The sequence below is a fragment of the Carcharhinus amblyrhynchos genome, unplaced genomic scaffold (genome assembly GCF_965287045.1).
Source record: "Carcharhinus amblyrhynchos unplaced genomic scaffold, sCarAmb.v2.hapA scaffold_45, whole genome shotgun sequence".
Lineage (NCBI taxonomy): Eukaryota > Metazoa > Chordata > Chondrichthyes > Carcharhiniformes > Carcharhinidae > Carcharhinus > Carcharhinus amblyrhynchos.
Genome location: NW_027649786.1, coordinates 2,086,294 through 2,107,005, shown reverse-complemented (window position 1 = coordinate 2,107,005; position 20,712 = coordinate 2,086,294). Strand labels below are relative to the sequence as shown.

Genomic DNA, 20,712 nt, shown 5'->3' with positions numbered 1-20,712 from the left:
GTGAGTTTACTATCAAATAAATTGGTTGGACTTAAACCTGGTGTTGTCAGGAGATGCCTGAACCATGGCTCAGCTCAATAACCTCTATGGCTGAGCCTGTGAGCTCTGTGGTGCTGGTCTTCAGCTGCATGGTACAAGTGTGGACCCACCAGTGTCAGCACCAGAGGATGGTGGGGCTACTGGATGTCATTCCAGCTGCTCCTTTATCCCACGGTTTCTTAAGACAAGCAACCTGGTTCACTGATGTCCTTTAGGGAAGGAAGTCTCTCATCCTTACAGGGTCTGACCTACATGTGACCCCAGAGCCACAGCAATGGCCTCTGAAGTAGCATATCACTCAGTTGTCTCAGGGTAATTGTATTTTGTTACAAATGCCAGTGGTGCCCACATTCAATGAGAGGGTAAACAAAGTGAAAATATAAATAATACTGTGAATTAATTTGCTAAGTTTGTTTTCTTTTGTATAAGTTAGGTTTTATTAACTGTATTTCTTGAAAATTACGTCTTTAGGTTTTTTTTTAAGTTGATAATGATGATGTTCGATTGATGTGAAGTGTGTCCTTAAAGAGTGAATGAGAACAGAACACGAAACCAGCCAAACACTTTAGCGAGTGACTCACTTCGAAAGTGAAAGCTCTCTGGGATTAACTGATGCGAATTCTTTTACGCCTTACAGATCTGGTAAAAAAAATCGATTAGATAGTCAGAAAGTAAGAGGTAAGTACCAAATATTCTTTATTTTCAGGGAAGGATGTACCTGTATCAGGGGAAAGGAGACAGAGGGTGTTTTATTACAGAAAACCATAAGAGTCAAACACAGTCCGGAAAAAGGCCGAAGCAGGAAGTCCCTTCGTGACAACTCATAAATGAAACTTTTAAAATGAAATAATTTAGCCCTGTAGATAATTGCTCGATCTCCTGTTTAAGAAAAAAGCCATTTTATACAGTAGTCCATGTTGAGGAATTGCTACACTTGTTTCAGACAGTGATCCTGAACACTGAAGGGTGATCCGAGCAGCTCCTCTCTGACACTGCACGACAGCTCCGTCAATATTAACAAAAACCCAGTATTACAGATCGGTGTAAATCGGAAACATATACTGTATTAAAAAAATCCAGGAATAGGCAGCAGTTCAAACAACATCCGCATTAAAAAGAATTTGTTATATACCTTGAACTGAAGGAGGGAATTAGACAGTTTAAAGTGCCCGAACATGGTAACTCTCTGGGAACTTTTACAAACTGTTATCCAACTTATTTAAAGTCTTTGAACTTGAACAGGAAATAAACAACAAGTAAAAGTGAAGGTGGAGGCACAGACTAAAATCTATACCTCGGGGACCGTGCCTGGTATAGACGTTTTATGAAATGTGGTCTTGTTCCCGTTCCACATTACCCTCCTCGCACTGATTTAAAAACTCTCATCTCATTTGGATTTTTAAGAACATAAGAAATAGGAGCAGGAATAGGCCACCTAGCCCCTCGAGCCTGCCCCACCATTCAATAAGATCATGGCTGATCTGAAAATGGTTCAATTCCACTTACCCGCCTGCTCCCCATAACCCTTAATTCCCTTATTGATCAGAAATCTATCTACCTGTGATTTAAACATATTCAAGTATGTAGCCTCCACCAGTTCAATGGGCAGAGAATTCCAGAGATTCACTACCCTGAGAGAAGTTCCTCCTCAACTCTGTTCTAAACTGATTCCCCCTTATTTTGAGGCTGTGTCCTCCAGTTCTTGTTTCCTTTCTAAGTGGAAAGAATCTCTCTGCCTGTACTTTATCTAGCCTCTTCATTATCTTATGTCTCTATAAGATCACCCCTCGGCCTTCTAAACTCCAACGAGTACAGGCCCAATCTCTCCTCATAATCTAACCCCCTCGTCTCCGGTAAGAACCTGGTGAACCTTCTTTGTACTCCCTCCAAGGCCAATATATCCTTTCGCAAATAAGGGGACCAAAATTGCACACAGTACTCTAGTAGCAGCTTCACCAGTACCTTGTCCAATTGCAGCAAGACCTCCCTGCTTTTATATTCTATCCCTCTTGCTATAAAGGCCAACATTCCATTTGCCTTCTTGATCACCTGCTGCGCCTGCAGACTGAGTTTTTGCGATTCATGCACAAGGGCCCCCAGGTCCCTCTGCACAGTAGCAAATTGTAATTTTTCACCATTTAAATAATAGTCCATTTTACTATTATTCCTTCCAAAGTGGATAACCTCACACTTTCATAGTTCCAATCACTGAGGTTGGCCCAGAAAATTCCAGATATGCAGGGTAATTTTCAACCACAAAAATCTATCAGCTCAGACACCAGACGGACTATCTGTGAGCACAGTGAGTTGTCTAAGCTCTTATTTTCCCAAGACTCTTGGCAGTTCAGTGTTCTTCATATTAGCATTAACCATCGCTGTGATTTCCCCTCTGGCTGTAAGTGCTATATATGAGGTGGGTGTGCTGGTAGTTACTGGATCCCTGCCAGGACAGTATTACCAGGTGATCTACATCCTTTTTCCACCAAACTCCTAAAGTACTGGAATTTAATCTACTTTGCTGATTGTTAATGTTTTCCCTTCCATCAATATTCTCATTATTCACACATTTTGTTTTAGATTTCTATTTTTATTTCTTTGATCTTGTTCCATATTCTGTTCCATGTGGCTGATCACTTTTGCAATTTCATCGTGCTGTTTTGCAGGCAATGCAGAGGTCATTCTGTGTCTTTTCCTGTGTCCCTGTTTTCTTTCCTTGTTCCTTTTTAAATATTGTTCATCTGTAACATCTTCCTGTCCTGCAAAGGTTCTGACACGGAAACCAATGCTTGAATTTTTAAAATGCAGAGTACATCCAGACTCTAGGTTGCAACATTTGTTTCAAAAGGATTAAGCATCAGAGTTGACTTGGTAACAGACTTTTGCATTCTGTCAGCCTAGCCATTTTAAAAGGACAATCAACTATTAAGAGGCTATCAGATTTGAATTTGATCGAGTTGCCAGGATCAAACCAATCCTGGTGTAAGAAAATTGAGATTATCGCAGGTATAAAGGCCAGAGTGACGGCCATCTTAAAGCGAATATCTCCAGCGGCCAGGGCAGCCAGCATTCATCTCCATCCCCAGTTTAAATATCCCTTAAGAGAAGGATCCAGCTATCTAACAGAAGGATACCAAGTCAGACAGCAGACAACTACCAAAGAACTCCAAAAGCTTCTGAATTCCATCAAGCCTCAATATAAAATTTCTATGTGACTAAAATTCCATTATTACTGTTTTTCATTTCTGGGAATACATTTATTGCTTGATGGCATGATGGCACAGTGATTAGCACTGCTGCCTCACAGTGCCATGGTATTCCAGTCTTGGGTGACTGTGTAGAGTTTGCATGTTCATCATTGCGTGGGTTTCTATCTGGCTGCTGTGATCTCCTCCCACAGTTCAAAGATGTGCAGATTGGGTGGATTGGCCATGCTAAATTACCCCTTGGTGTCCCAAGATATGTAGATTATTGGGGTAAATGCACATAGATGGGAAGAGGGGGGTGGTGGACCTGGATAAGAAGCCCTGTCAGTGTCAGTGCAGATTCAGAGGGCTGAATGGCCTCCTTCTGCCCAGTAGGAACATCAGAACATAAGAAATAGGAGCAGGAGTAGGCCATCTAGCCCTTCGAGCCTGCCCCGCCATTCAATAAGATCATGGCTGATCTGTCGTGGCTCAGTTCCACATTCCCGCCCTCTCCCCATAACCCTTAATCCCCTCTCTTATCAAAAACCCATCAACCCGCGTCTTAAAAATATTTAGCGAGGCAGCCTCCACCACTTCAACGGGCAGAGAATTCCAGAGATTCACCACCCTTTGAGTGAAGAAGTTCCTCCTCAACTCTGTTCTAAACCGCCCCCCCTTTATCTTGAGGCTGTGCCCCCTAGTCCTACTGTCCTTTCTGAGCGGGAAGAGTCTCTCCACCTCTATCCTATCCATCCCATTCATCATCTTATATGTCTCAATGAGATCTCCCCTCATTCTTCTAAACTCTAACGAGTACAAGCCTAGTTTATTCAGCCTCTCGTCATAGCTCAACCCCCTCAACTCCGGTATCAGCCTAGTAAACCTCCTCTGCACTCCCTCCAAGGCCAAAATATCTTTGTGCAGGTGCGGCGCCCAAAACTGCACACAGTACTCCAGCTGTGGCCTCACCAATGCCCTATACAGCTGCAGCAAGACCTCCCTACTTTTATATTCAATCCCCCTCACTATGAAGGCCAGCATCCCATTCGCCTTCCTGACCACCTGCTGCACCTGCAAGCTGGGTTTTTGCGACTCATGCACAAGGACCCCGAGGTCCCTCTGCACCGTCGCATGCTGCAGTTTTTCGCCACGTAAGTAATAGTCCTTCCTACCATTCTTCCTACCAAAGTGGACCACCTCGCACTTGCCAACATTAAATTCCATTTGCCATTTCCTGGCCCATTCGCCCAGCCTATCTAGATCCTTCTGCAGACTCTCCACACCCTCCGCACAATTTGCCGTTCCCCCAATCTTGATGGTTACTAGACAATAAAAGAGAGGACAGAACTGGTGAATGTTTTTATGCACCAAGGAATTATAAAAGAGTAGGGAAATTTACCAGTAGAACAAATTTAAAAGCTTTGTATCTAAATGCATGGAGCATTCAGAATAAAATTAATGAGTTAACGGCACAAATAGAAACAGAAGGGTATGATTTGATGGTGATTACTGAGACATGGTTACAATGAGACCAGATCTGGGAATTGAATATCCAAGAGTGTGCAGCATTTCAAGAAGATAGACTGGAAGAAAAAGGAGGTGATGCAGCTTTGCTAATGAAGGAAGGAATCACTGCCGTAATGAGAAATGACATAAACACAGAAGATCAAGATGTGGAATCAGTCTGGGTAGAAATAAGAAATAGCAAAGGGAAGAAGTACTTGGTAGGAGTAATCTATGGGTCCCCAAGGAGTAGTTCTGCAGAAGGACACAGTATAAACCAGGAAATATTGTGGGCTTGCAAGAAAGGAATGCCAATAATCATGGGTGATTTTAATATGCACATAGATTGGAAGAATCAAATTGGCAAGGGTAGCCTGGAGGCAGAGTTCATTGAATGTATTAGAGGTTATTTCTTGGAACAGTATATTGTGGGACTAACCAAGGAGCAAACTACTCTGGATTTGGAATTGTGTCATGATGAGGGATTAATTGATGACCTCAGAGTTAAGGATCCTCTAGAGAGTAGTGACCATAGTACGATAAAATTCAAAATTCAGTTTGGGGGTGAGAAAGTGGAGTCCCACATGAGTTCTGGAATTAAACAGAGGAAATTAAATAGACATGAGGGCAGATTTGGCCCAAGCAGAATGGGCAGGAAGGTTAAAAGGTCGGACAATGGGAAAGCAGTGGCAGTTGTTTAAGGAGATATTCAAGTCCTCACAACTAAAATACATCCCAGTGAGGAAGAAAGATGGTAAGGGGGTAAAAACGATCCATGGCTAAACAAGGAGGTCAAGGACAACATAAAGACAAAAACTAAGGTACACATATTGCAAAGGCCAGTGGCAGGCTGGAAGATTGTGAAACTTTCAAACATAAACAAAGGGATACTAAAAAGTAATAAAAAGAGCTAAGGTAGCTTATGACAGAAAACTAGTGCAAAATATCAAGAAGGATAGCAAAAGCTTCTGTAAGTATATAAAAGGTAAGAGAGTCGCTCGGGTGAATGTTGGTCCCTTGGAAGATGAAACAGGAAAATTAATAGTGGGGAACACTGAAATGGCAATGATGCTAAATCAATACTTTGCCTCAGTTTTTACAGTGGAGGACACTAGTATCATTTCTATAGGAATGGGCAAGTCAGAGGTAATAGAAAGGGTAGAACTTAGAACAATCAACATCGATAGGGAAAAGGTACTCAGGAAATTATTGGGATGGAGGTCCGATATGTCCCCGGGCCTGAGGCCTACATCCTAGGATATTGAAAGAAGTGATGGTGGAGATGGTGGATCCATTGGTTATAATATTCCAAAATTCCCTGGACAAATGAAAGGTTCCAATGGACTGGAAAAATGCTAATGTAAAGCCCTTATTGGGAAATTACACACCAGTTAATTTAACAACTGTTGTTGGGAAAGTGTTAGAATCAATTATCAAGGAAGAAATATCAGGACACTTGGAAAGTCAAAACACTATCCATCAGAGTCAGCATGGTTTTATGAAAGGCAAATCATGTTTGACTAATTTGCTAAAGTTCTTTGAGGATGTAATAGGCAAAGTGGATAATGGGGATCCTGTAGATATCCGGACTTCTGGAAGGTGCTTGATAAGGTGCCGGACAAAAGTTAATTCACAAGATTAGATCACATGGGATTAGGAGTAATTTATTAGCTTGGATATGTGACTGCCTGAGTGACAGAAGACAGAGAGTCAGGAAAAATGTTTTTTTTCTGGCTGGCATGAAGTAACGAGTGGAATGTCACAGGGCTCGGTCCTTGGGCCCCAACTATTTACAATGTAGGTTAATGACTTGGATAGAAGGCTCAATAGCCAAATTTGCAGATATCACAAAAATAGGCGGGACAGTAAGTTGCAATAAGGAAATAAAAACCTTACAAATTGATATAGATAGGTTAGGAGAGTGGATCAAATTGTGGCAAATTGAGTTTAATGTGGGTAAGTGTGAGGTCATGCATTTTGGTCACAAAAATGGCAAGGCGACGTATTATCTAAATGGTGAGAGACTTCGGGGTGCCCCAGTGCAGAGGGATCTAGGTGTCCTCGTTCATGAGTCACAGAAAAGTAGCATGCAGGTACAGCAGATAATAAAGAAAGTGAATGGAATGTTGTTATTTGTAGCTAAAGGAATAGAATATAAAGGTAAGGAAGTATACCAGGCATTGGTGAGGCCACACCTGGAGTATTTTGCACAATTTTGGTCCCCATATTTGAGGAAAGATGTAGTGGCATTGGAGGCAGTTCAGAGGAGGCTCAGTAGATTGATTCCAGAGGTGACGGGCTTGTTGTATGAAGAGAGATTGAACAGTTTAGGCCGATACTCTCTGGAATTTAGAAGAATGAGGGGAGATCAAAGTGAGGTATTCAAGATGTTAAAAGGTATGGATAAAGTACACGTGGAGCAGATGCTTCCTCTTGTGGGACATTCTAGGCTGAGAGGTCATAGTCTTAGGATAAGGGGTAGCACCTTTAAAACAGAGTTGAGGAGAAACTACTTCTCCCAAAGGGTTATGAATCTGAGGAATTTGCTATCCCAAAGTGCACTAGATGCTGGGACAGTGAGTAAATTTAAGGAGGAGTTGGACAGATTTTTAATTGGTAATGGATTGAAGGGTTATGGGGAGAAGGCAGGAAAATGGGGATGAGGAACCTATCAGCTATGGTCCAATGGCAGAGTTGACACGATGGGCCGAATGGCCCAATTTTGCTCCTATACCTTATGAACTTACGACTGCATGCACATTGGTCTCTGCATGCGCTGAAATACAATGGGGTCACATTTGTTGGGCCAACATGGCGATGTAACAGGGTCCAGAGATGACATCAATTTCAGGGAAAACACCAAATGAACACAGAACTCTTTCCCTTTCCTGGGAAAAATCCTCAAAGGTGTCAGATGGGGAAGGCCCCAGGAAAAGCTGCAGCTGAGGAACAGTGAGATATAAGCGATTGAGGCTGGAGGGAAGAGTACAGTCACGGGAGATTGAGATTGGGCTGGTAGCAGGGAGTTCACAGCGGAGGGGTGGCATGGTGGCACAGTGGTTAACACTGCTGCCTCACAGCACCAGGGACCCAGGTTCAATTGCGGCCTCAGGTCACTGTGTAGAGTTTGCACATTTGTCTGTGTGGGTTTCTTCCGGGTGCTCCAGTTTCTTCCCACACTCCAAAGATGTGCAGGTTAGGTTGATTGGCCATGTTAAATTGACCCTCACATCAGGGGGAATAGTGGGGTAAACTTATGGGGTTACGGGAATAGTGCCTGGGTGGGATTGTGGTTGGTGCAGATTCGATGGGCCGAATGGCCTCCTTCTGCTCTGTGGGGATTCTCTGGGAGAGCTTCACAGGTCTGCTTTATATTCATCAGGATTAATCTCTGATAGTTTTCTGGGCTGCTTTGTGAAATATGTTTCTAGAAATCTCCAAACATAAAATCTGTATTTGTTTGGCATTGTACATTGAAGCTGAAACAATGGACTGTGATCGGGTCACATACAATTACACTATTATTGATCAACATTCCTTTAACAGTTAATATTATATTTAATGCCCAATTTATTATTTACTGTTCCTAATTTTATACAAGTGGACGTTTCACACTGGCAGGAGTTAAAATCAATGAAAGAAATTCACTCTTCCTTGTTTCTGGACTATACCCCGCCCCATGCTCCTGAACCTCAGACTAACACACCGGATCTGTGCATGCACACACTGGCTACAAATGCAGCCCTCCTGCACAGTCTACACCCTCAATCTCCTCTTCCATCAAATCATACCCTGACATGTCAGCTTTCTGTCCTATAGAACTAGAGATCCCCAATGGAGAGCTTGCTCTCTCCCTGTCCTCATCTTTGACCACCCTGTGGGGAGAGTGACAGGAGGAAGTAGGAAACCTCATCACGAGCCAGACAGGCACTTAAACTAAATGCGGCCTGTTGGCAGTGATCATCTCCCAGCACAGCAGGAGAATTTAAATCAAATTCATAAACCTGGAATTAAAGCTACACTCAGTAATGGTGACCATATCAACTCTCAGAAATTGTTCTCAAAACCAATCTGCTTCACTAATGTCCTCGCTAAATATTTTTAAGACGCGGGTTGATGGGTTTTTGATAAGAGAGGGGATTAAGGGTTATGGGGAGAGGGCGGGAATGTGGAACTGAGCCACGACAGATCAGCCATGATCTTATTGAATGGCGGGGCAGGCTCGAAGGGCTAGTTGGCCTACTCCTGCTCCTATTTCTTATGTTCTTATGTTTAGGGAAGGAAATCTGCCTTACCCAGTCTGGTCAACATGTGACTCCAGAGCCACAGCAATGTGGTTGACTGAAGTAGCAAACCACTCAGTTGTCTCACTGCCACCTTCTGAGGGCAATTAGGGATGGGAAATGAATGCTAGTGCTGCCCACATTCCACAAAAAAAATTTTAAAAAGTTAAAACTCTAAATAATATTATTTATAATATTTAATATTTATAAGTAAATAATATTATGATTTAATTTATTAAGTTTCTTTTCTATTGTTTGAGTTGGGTTTTATTAATTGTCCCCATCCAAAATGATTTTCTCTGTCTCTTTAAGAGTTAACTGAAACTGTCCATGAGACCAGCTCAGCACCTTATCAGCAATAGGTAATTCAATTGGTAACTCATTAAAAAGTGAAAGTGAATGTTCAAGGACTAAGTGCTGTGAATTCTCTGACTCCTGACGGAACTGGTGAAAGGATGTGGAAAATCTTCAATTATTCAGTCAGAAACTAAGAGGTGAGTGCCGAATAATCTTTATTTCTCGGGGAAAGTTTGTCAGCAGGATTTGGATGTTCTTATCAGGAGGAAAGATTGAATTAAATTCAAGGATTTGAGCTGAGATCTGCTGGATAATCTCTCGTGAAACGCCTTAACAGGGTGTTAAACTGGGTCGATGTGTGTAAGGGAACAGGAGGCAGAGGGCATTTTATATATCAAACCATGATACCAGAGAGAGAGAGAGAGACAAAGGAGGAATGTTGTCTTTTTGACCTGTAAATTAACCTGGATATTTGAAGTCAAGTAAGTCAACTAAAATGAGGGCGGCATGTTAGCACTACTGCCTCTCACAGTACCAGGGATTCTAGCCTTGCGTGACTTTTTTATTTATTCGTGTGACATGGATATTGCTGGTTGGCTAGGTCGGCAGCTGGAGAACTTTCTGGAAGGTGTGCGGGAGTTCCCAAAGGCGGTTTTGAACTGAACACCTGAAGCTTGAGAGCTTCGATGAAAACGAACTCCCAGCCACCTGACGAAGGGACAGGCTGTCCCGAAAGCTTGTGGCTTTTGCTACAAATAAACCTGTTTGGACTTTAAACTGGTGTTATGGGATTTCTTTCTGTTTTACCCCAGTCCAACGCCAGCATCTCCACATCATGTTGCTGGTTGGCCAGCATTTATTACCCATCCCTACGTGTCCTTGTTGAGAGGACAATTGTAAGTCAACCACATTACTGTGGTCTGGAGTCACATGTAGGTCAGAACAAGTAAGGACAGCAGATTTTCTTCCCTCAAGGACTTGATTGAACCAGATAGGTTTTTCCAACAATTGACAATGGTTTCGTAATCGTCAGTAGATTTTTAATTCCAGGTTTTTTAAATTGAATTTAAATTCTACCATCTGCCGTGGCGGTATTTGAACCCAGTCCCCAGAACATTAACTGAGTTTCTGGATTAATACCATGAGACCATTGCCTCCTGTCCTGTCTGTGTGGAATTTGCACATTCTCCCAGTGTCTGAGTGAGTTTCCTCTGGGTGTTCCAGTTTTCTCCCACAGTCCAAAGATGGGCAGGTTAGGTTGATTGGCCATGCTAAATTGCCCCTTAGTGTCAGGGGGATTATCAGGGTAAATACATGAGGTTACGGGGAAAGAGTCTGGGTGAGATTGTTGTTGGTTCAGGCTCAATGGGCTAAATGCCTTCCTTCTGCACTGTAGGGATTATATGATTCAATTCAGCTATGCAGATAATTGCTCAATCTCCTGTTTGTGAAAGAAACCCCTTTTATTCAATAGTTTCACACTGAAGAATTTCCACACTCAATGGACTTCAAGTAGAATTTTCAGAGAGTGATCCAGAACACTGACTTTCTGCCTGAAGGGTAATCCAAACAGATCCTCCCTGACACTGCACAATAGATCAGCCAATATTCATCAAAATACACAGCAACTACAGGTGGTAAAAACAAAAATGGAATACTTTCCAGTAGTAACATCAATTACGATTGGAACACACTGCCTACTCCAATGAGCAGTCCTTGCAGTCAACAGAGTTTGAATTGAAAAGGTCAGACTCTGGTTTTAGCAGTAGTTTTAAAATTCGGCCTAATAAACTCCCCTTAAAAAAGCAGATTCCCACCATTTTTAATCACATCCTAAGGTGTATGATTGCCTTTCTTGACTGCATTTATTGCAGTGAACTGCGTACTTACTGAGCTTAATTGATATGCAAATAACATGGGCGGGTTCCTGAGCTTTTGACCTGCCCTGTGTACCGTATTATCAAAAACTGCTGTGATGATTTTGTAAACGGTGCCCAATGTCATCAGGCCCCATAATACACTCTGCGAAGCAGGAAAATGCTCCTGATCGCAGAGTATATCATTCCAGCCCTTGTTTGGTGCCTGATGAAGGTGATCTGTGAGGTATGGCCTTGTTCCACATTCCACATGGGAAAGCAGTGATTCAAATCCTTAATTTGTGATGCGGGTTTATTTGGTTCCAGTCAGCGGAAGAGTGTTAAATGTAATAGGTGTGCAGGATACTTTACAAGCTGTAGTTTTGAAACTACAGCTACCTGTGAGTTGTGAATGCAATTAGTTAAATGTTCTCTTTTTACAAGGCTTGATACGAATGTAACAGCACGGCATACCTCAGCATCATCAAAACACCAGGCTTTGTTAGGAACAAGAGATATTTCTTCATAAAGAGAAATCAGGTACAGGGAATATCAGTCAAGGCTGCCTTGGGGAAGGGCCCCAGTTCATACGTGCCTATACATGGCTGATTGATGCTTCTCCTGAGAGAGAGAGAACTCCACCCTCTGGTGTGACAGGTCTCTCAAGCCAGCTGACCCTATTAGAACATAAGAACATAAGAACATAAGAAATAGGAGCAGGAGTGGGCCATCTAGCCCTTCGAACCTGCCCCGCCATTCAATAAGATCATGGCTGATCAGTCGTGGCTCAGTTCCACATTCCCGCCCTCTCCCCATAACCCTTAATCCCCTCGCTTATCAAAAACCCATCAACCCGCGTCTTAAAAATATTTAGCGAGGCAGCCTCCACCACTTCAACGGGCAGAGAATTCCAGAGATTCACCACCTTTTGAGTGAAGAAGTTCCTCCTCAACTCCGTTCTAAACCGCCCCCCCCTTTATCTTGAGGCTGTGCCCCCTAGTCCTACTGTCCTTTCTGAGCGGGAAGAGCCTCTCCACCTCTATCCTATCCATCCCATTCATCATCTTATATGTCTCAATGAGATCTCCCCTCATTCTTCTAAACTCTAATGAGTACAAGCCTAGTTTATTCAGCCTCTCCTCATAGCTCAACCCCCTCAACTCCGGCATCAGCCTAGTAAACCTCCTCTGCACTCCCTCCAAGGCCAAAATATCCTTGCATAAGTGCGGCGACCAAAACTGCACACAGTACTCCAGCTGCGGCCTCACCAATGCCCTATACAGCCACAGCAAGACCTGCCTACTTTTATATTCAATCCCCCTCACTATGAAGGCCAGCATCCCATTCGCCTTCCTGATCACCTGCTGCACCTGCAGGCTGGGTTTTTGTGACTCATGCACAAGGACCCCGAGGTCCCTCTGCACTGTCGCCTGCTGCAGTTTTTTGCCACGTAAGTAATAGTCCTTCCTACCATTCTTCCTACCAAAGTGGACCACCTCACACTTGCCAACATTAAATTCCATTTGCCAGTTCCTGGCCCATTCACCCAGCCTATCTAGATCCTTCTGCAGACTCTCCCCACCCTCCGCACAATTTGCCGTTCCACCAATCTTGGTGTCATCAGCAAATTTCGACACCCTACACTCGGTTCCCTCCTCCAGATCATCTATATAAATGGTAAATAGCTGAGGCCCCGGCACCGACCCCTGGGGCACTCCACTAGTCACCAACTGCCGATCCGAATAGCACCCATTAACCCCCACTCTCAGTGTAGGCGCGCAGTGTCTCCGCCGTATCCGTGCGGGCGCGCAGTGTCTCCGCCGTATCCGTGCGGGCGCGCAGTGTCTCCGCCGTATCCGTGCGGGCGCGCAGTGTCTCCGCCGTATCCGTGCGGGCGCGCAGTGTCTCCGCCGTATCCGTGCGGGCGCGCAGTGTCTCCGCCGTATCCGTGCGGGCGCGCAGTGTCTCCGCCGTATCCGTGCGGGCGCGCAGTGTCTCCGCCGTATCCGTGCGGGCGCGCAGTGTCTCCGCCGTATCCGTGCGGGCGCGCAGTGTCTCCGCCGTATCCGTGCGGGCGCGCAGTGTCTCCGCCGTATCCGTGCGGGCGCGCAGTGTCTCCGCCGTATCCGTGCGGGCGCGCAGTGTCTCCGCCGTATCCGTGCGGGCGCGCAGTGTCTCCGCCGTATCCGTGCGGGCGCGCAGTGTCTCCAATTTCTTGCAAAGTATCCTGGGATAGATCCCATCTGGCCCTGGGGACTTGTCTACTTCAATGCCTTTTAACACACCAAACAGCTCCTCCTTCATTATATTGACCTGCCTGAGAGTATTCACACACCCTACCTTAACCTCAAATCCCTCGTCCCTCTATTTGGTGAATACCGATATAAAATACTCATTAAGGATCTCACCCACTTCCTTTGGGTCCACGCATAACCTCCCTCCTTTCTCCTTGAATGGGCCTATTCTTTCCCTAACTATAATTTTGCGCCTAATATAGGTATAAAATATTTTGGGATTCTCCTTAACCCTGCTGGCCAAGGACATTTCATTGCTCCTTTTGGCCTTCCTAACTTCCCATGTGAGCTCCTTCCTACTTTCTCTACATTTTTCAGGGCTTTGATTGTTTCAAAGTTAATTTATTAGTTTCACAAGTAGGCTTACATTAACACTGCAATAAAGCTGGCGTTAAAATCCCCTAGTTTCCACACTCCAGCACCTGTTCGGGTACACTGAGGGAGAATTTAGCATGACCAATGCACCTAACCAGCACACCTTTCAGACAGTGGGAGGAACCAAGAGAAAACCCACGCAGACATGGGATTACGTGCAGGCTCTGTACAGACAGTGACTCAATCCAGGAATCGAACCCAAGTCCCTGGCATTGTGAGGCAGCAGTGCTAACCACTGTGCCACCGTGCTGCCCCAGGTAATTTAGTTGCCGAGACCTCACGTATGTTTCCGGTTATTTTTGACTAAGCTGACAATTTCTGCTGTCATTGAGGGTCCTGAATCTTGTTATTCCTGTCCTTTGCTTTCACAGGAACATGCCTGTCCTACACTCTAATCAACTGGTCTTAAAAGACTTCTCTATGTCAAATGTGGATTTACCCTTAAACAGCTGCTCCCAATCCACATGCTCCAATTCTTGCTAATTCAGTGATGGTTGGCCTTCCCCCAGTTGAGGACCACTCTTGTCTTTATCCATAAGTATCTGAAAACTTATGCTGGACCGCCACACCAATGCTGAACACCCCCCTTCCCTCCCCTCCTACCTCTCCCCCAACCCCCCTCTTGGCCCTGCCCTCTGTGAGACCCTGGCCACTTGGCACAGCCCAGTGTTGGAGGCCTCAATAGCCTCCAGTTCCACCAGTGGGGCCATTACATCTGGTCCCTGTTGCTGGGGACCAGGTGTGGACCTCCACAGCAAAGATGGGAAACTATCTGTGCCCGGAAAATTGCATCAGAGCTCGCTAAACAGATTTTAATCAGTCACTGAAAATTAAAATCAGCCTTGCGCCATTCACCAACTGTCTCACTTGTCTCAGGATTATCTTCTGATGAAAGCCTGTCTTCGTGTGTTATGAAAGACTCCAGAGAAAGGCACTAAACAATACATAGAGGTAAAAAAAAATGCAACCCACAAATGTTCATTAGATTTCTTCAGGATTCAGGCCCAAGAGTCTTTTATATTTCACCAAAATCTTACCATCGCTGGTGCACAGCCTGTTTGACAGGTGTATATGAACACTGTACATATATGATTGACAAGACAATTAATGAGACTGTTTTCTCTCTGTCTCTCACAGGCGATGGTTCATCTGATAAGGTCTCAAGATGAGAGAGGTTCAGCGCATTGTGTTGCTGCTGTTTATGATTCTGGTCTCAGTACATGGTATGAATCATTATAGCTTCTTGAGTTACATTAGAAGTAGTTCACCAATGTTGTTTATCATTGATGGAAGATTCCCTCTTCTATAGTATTGGCAATATTTATATAGTGTAGAGGATAATGTCAGGAACACTGATCATGTAGTGATTAAGTAAATCCCAATTCCCAATAGGAATTAATGGGTGCTTTTCAAATGGTCAGGCAGTAACTACTGTTGTGTCACAGGGATCGGTGCTGAGACCCCAGCTATTCACAATATATATTAATGATTTGGATGAAGGAACAAAATGTAACATCTCAAAGTTTGCAGAGGATACCAAGTTGGGTGGGAGGGTGAACTGTGACGAGGATGCAGAGATCCTTCAGAATGATCTGGACAGGTTGGGTGAGTGGTCAGATGCAGTATAATTTAGATAAATGTGAGGTTATTCACTTTGGAAGCAAAAACAAGAATGGCTGTAAATTGGGAGAGGGGAGTGTGCAGTGTGACCTGGGTGTCCTTGTGCACCAGGCACTGAAGGTGAACATGCAGGGGCAGCAGGTGGTAAAGAAGGCAAATAGTGTGTTAGTCTTCATTGCGAGAGGTTTTGAGTACAGGAGCAGGGATGTGTGTTGCAATTATACAGGGCCTTAGTGAGGCCACACCTAGAGTATTGTGTGCAGCTTTGGTCTCATTTTCTGAGGAAGGATGTTTTTGCTCTCGAGGGAGAGCAGCGAAGGTTTACCAAGCTGTTTCGGGGGATGGTGGGACTGATGGATGAGAGATTGACTGGGTTCGGATTGTTTTTGCTGGAGTTCAGATGAATAAGGGGAATCTCATAGAGACTTATAAAATTCTAACAAAACTAGACAGGGTAGATGCAGGGAGGACATTCTCAATGGTGGGGAGTCCAAAACCAGGGCTCACTGTCTGAGGATTCAGGGTAGACCATTTAGGACGGAAGTGAGGGGAATTTCTTCACCAAAGAGTGGTAAGCCTGTGGAATTCATTACCACAGGAAGTAGTTAATGCCAAAACATTGAATGCATTCAAGAGGCAGATGGATATAGCACCTGGGACGATTGGGATCAAAGGTTATGGGGAAGAAAGCAGAATTAGGCTATTGAGTTGGATGATCAGCCATGGTGAGAATGAACAGCGGAGCAGGCTCGAAGTGCCAAATGGCTTCCTCCTGCTCCTACCTTCTATGTTTAATTCCATTTTTATTTCATAAGAACATAAGAACATAAGAAATAGGAGCAGGAGTAGGCCATCTAGCCCTTCGAGCCTGCCCCGCCATTCAATAAGATCATGGCTGATCTGTCGTGGCTCAGTTCCACTTTCCCGCCCTCTCCCCATAACCCTTAATCCCCTCTCTTATCAAAAACCCATCAACCCGCTTCTTAAAAATATTTAGCGAGGCAGCCTCCACCACTTCAACGGGCAGAGAATTCCAGAGATTCACCACCCTTTGAGTGAAGAAGTTCCTCCTCAACTCCGTTCTAAACCGCCTACCCTTTATCTTGAGGCTGTGCCCCCTAGTCCTACTGTCTTTTTTGAGCGGGAAGAGTCTCTCCACCTCTATCCTATCCATCCCATTCATCATCTTATACGTCTCAATGAGATCTCCCCTCATTCTTCTAAACTCTAACGAGTACAAGCCTAGTTTATTCAGCCTCTCCTCATAGCTCAATCCCCTCAACTCCGGTATCAGCCTAGTAAACCTCCTCTGCACTCCCTCCAGGGCCAAAATATCCTTGCGCAGGTGCGGCGCCCAAAACTGCACACAGTACTCCAGCTGCGGCCTCACCAATGCCCTATACAGCTGCAGCAAGACCTCCCTACTTTTATATTCAATCCCCCTCGCTATGAAGGCCAGCATCCCATTCGCCTTCCTGACCACCTGCTGCACCTGCAAGCTGGGTTTTTGCGACTCATGCACAAGGACCCCGAGGTCCCTCTGCACCGTCGCCTGCTGCAGTTTTTCGCCACGTAAGTAATAGTCCTTCCTACCATTCTTCCTACCAAAGTGGACCACCTCACACTTGCCAACATTAAATTCCATTTGCCATTTCCTGGCCCATTCGCCCAGCCTATCTAGATCCTTCTGCAGACTCTCCACACCCTCCGCACAATTTGCCGTTCCCCCAATCTTGGTGTCATCAGCAAATTTCGACACCCTGCACTCGGTTCCCTCCTCCAGATCATCTATATAAATGGTAAATAGCTGAGGCCCCAGCACTGACCCCTGGGGCACCCCACTAGTCACCATCCGCCAATCCGAATAGCACCCATTGACCCCCACTCTCTGCCTCCTATTTGACAACCAATCCTCTATCCACGCTAACACCCTACCCCCAACTCCATGTCCCCTGACCTTCTGCAATAACCTCTTGTGAGGTACCTTGTCAAACGCCTTCTGAAAATCCAGAAAGACCACATCCACCGGCTCTCCTCTATCCACTGCCCTAGACACATCCTCATAGAACTCCAGTAAATTTGTCAGACACGACTTCCCTTTAATGAAACCGTGTTGCGTCCGCCCTATCAAGCAATTCCCTTCAAGATGCCTCGCAATTTCCTGCTTAATGACAGATTCTAACATTTTACCTACCACAGACGTTAAACTAACCGGCCTATAATTCCCCGCCTTTTGCCTGGCACCCTTCTTAAACAACGGCGTAACATTAGCCGTTTTCCAATCTTCCGGCACTTCCCCAGAATCCAGCGACGTCTGGAAAATAACCACCAAGGCATCCACTATCACCTCCGCCATTTCTTTCAGAACCCTCGGATGCATTCCATCCGGTCCTGGGGACTTGTCCACAATCAGCCCCTCCAGTCTGTCGAGCACCACCTCTCTAGTAACAGTAATGTCATTAAGACCCTCCATTCCTACCACCTTTCCATCGCTAACACCCGGCAAATTATTCACGTCCTCCTCCGTGAAGACAGAAACAAAAAAGTTATTCAAGACCTTCGCCATATCCCCATCCCCTACCACTAGCTCCCCTTTCTCATCCTCTAAAGGACCAACGTTTACCCTAGCCAGCCTCTTCCTTTTTATATATTTATAAAAACTCTTGCTATCCTTTTTTATATTAAGCGCTAGCCCAGCTTCATAGTTTCTCCTACCCTCCTTTATCAACTTCTTTGTCAATCTTTGTTGACATTTAAACCTTTCCCAATCCTCTTCTCGCCCACTGCTCTTACCTACTCTAAATTCCTCCGCTTTTAATTTAACACTTTCCTTCACCTCCTTCGTTATCCACGGCTTATTACCTCTCTTCCTACTGTCCTTTTTAACCATCGGAATAAATTTCTGCTGAGCACCAAGAAAGATCTCCTTAAAGATCCTCCACTGCTCCTCAGCAGACCTACCTTCCAACACATTCCCCCAGTCCACATTCGCTAATTCTTCTCTCATCCTACCATACTCCCCTCTATTCAAACAAAGGACGCGCGTCCGGGAACCCACTTTCTCCTCCTCCATCTGCACCAGAAACTCCACCATACAATGATCACTCTCTCCAAGAGGATCCTTCACCGCAAGGTCCCTAATTCTACCCGTCTCATTACATAGCACCAGATCCAAGATAGCTTGCTCCCTCGTCGGCTCCAACACACACTGTTCAAGGAAATTATCCCGGCAGCATTCCAAGAACTCCTCCTCGAGCCCACCTCGTCCAACATGGGTCGACCAATCAATATGTAGATTGAAATCTCCCATAACTACTGCCGTCCCATTCCTGCACGCCGCACTTATTTGCGTGTTAACAGCCCGCCCCACCTCCAGATCATTATTCGGGGGCCTATAGACGACACCCACCAGCGTCTTCCTCCCTTTGCTGTTCCTAATCTCCACCCACAACGATTCCACGTTCTGCTCTTTGGCTCCGATATCATCCCTTGCTACCACCTTGATACTATCCTTAATCAGCAGAGCTACGCCACCCCCTCTTTCCTCCTGCCTGTCCTTCCTAAACACTTGATAGCCCTGTACATTCATCTCCCAGTCCCTGTCACCTTGCAGCCACGTCTCTGTAATGGCCACCAGATCGTATCCATTTGTGTCGATCTGCGCCACCAGCTCATCCACTTTATTCCGAATGCTTCGTGCATTCAGATAAAGCGCTTTCATCCCAGCCTTCTTCATCCCAGCCTTCACCTGGACCCTATTTGCCGTAACGCCACCAATTGGGACATCCTCGGCCTCTTCCCTTACCTGTACCCTATCCTTAACTTTAGACCTCGTAGCGTCACCTACCCTCGCACCCTCCCCCCCCCTAATTAGTTTAAAGCCCTGTCTACAGTCCTCTTTACTCGATTCGCCAACACTCTGGTCCCAGCACGATTCAGACCAACCCCATCCCGCCCGAACAAGTCCCACCTACCCCAATACTGGTGCCAATGCCCCATAAATTCGAACCCATTCCTCCCACACCAATCCCTGAGCCACCCATTCACTTCCTTTATCCTGTCAACCCTGCGCCCGTCTGCACTCAGTTCAGGCAGTAGCCCAGAGACGACCACCTTGTCGGTTCTACTTTTTAATTCCATTCCCAGCTTCTCATACTCCCTCCGCAGATCCTCAGTCCGCACTTTGCCTACGTCGCCGGCACCCACATGTACTACAACGACCGGGTTCTCACCCTCCCACTCCAGGTTCCTCTGCAGCCCAGCTGTGACATCCTGTACCCGAGCACCAGGCAGACAACACACCCTTCTGTGCACTTTGTCATTGTGACAAAGGACAGTGTCAATACTCTTCACCCCACTATCTCCAATCACTACTATGTTCCTTTTCCCCTTCTCTTTGCCTATGTCCTGCTGCATCACTGTACCGTGTGCAGCTTGCTCACCAACCTCACCTGCCTCGTCCTCTTCCAGACTGGAAGCAAGAACCTCAAACCTGTTATGCAGATTCCGCTCCTCACCCCCCTTCCTCCTCCTCCCAGCAGCCCCCTTTTGTCCCTGACCCTTAGATTTAGCCAGTCTAGGGGCACCCTCTCTCCCCCTGATGAGCCTCAGTGTCTGTAGCTCAGAGGCCAGCTCATCCACCTTGAGCTGGAGCTCCTCCAGCAACCTGCACTTACTGCAGACATGGTCACTGGGAAGGACCCTGGGGTCCACCAGTTCCCACATCATACACAAACCACACATCACATGCCCCTCCATTATTCACTGTAATTTTTTATGGGAAAAAAATTTTTTTTCCTTGTTTCTTGCTGTAGTAGTTTTGAAAAAAATTTTTTTCCTTGTTTTTTTCAAACAAACTCACCTGGCCTTTTTTCCCTCCAGCCCTTTTTGATATTAAGCCCTATTAACTCACTCTGCTTCCCCCTCACTCCGCTGCCCGCTCAGACGCTGCCCGCTGTCTACACCAGGCCTCCTTTTAAACCTGGCGCTGATTTAAAGCAGGCTGGTCCACAAATGCCTTTTCACCACACCCTCAGAATTCTTAAAGCAGTAAATACAATAAATAAATGCTTTAAACAGTTCTACAAAGAGTAAAGTGCTTTAAACTTATTTTAAACAGGTTTTTAACAGGTAAAATCTTAGCTCTGTCTCTCTCTCTCTCTCAGCATCCAAGTTGATTTTTATTAATAATGTGAATTTTCTATTGGTTTTTTGTTAATTCAGTTTTTCAGCTTTGGTCATTATTCTGTGAAAGCTACCA

General features: G+C 45.3%; 1 protein-coding gene across 1 annotated transcript in view; it reads left to right on the top strand.

Moving 5' to 3' along the window:
* Positions 1-638: 638 nt before the first annotated feature.
* LOC145337269 (butyrophilin subfamily 1 member A1-like) overlaps positions 639-20,712 on the top strand; it is an 84,968-nt gene continuing 64,894 nt past the window's right edge. Inside the window, 3 exon segments of the mRNA XM_080182058.1 lie at positions 639-717; positions 9,323-9,504; positions 14,970-15,055. Of these exon segments, the coding sequence (XP_080038184.1) occupies positions 14,998-15,055 (58 nt within the window). The 5' untranslated portion in view covers positions 639-717; positions 9,323-9,504; positions 14,970-14,997.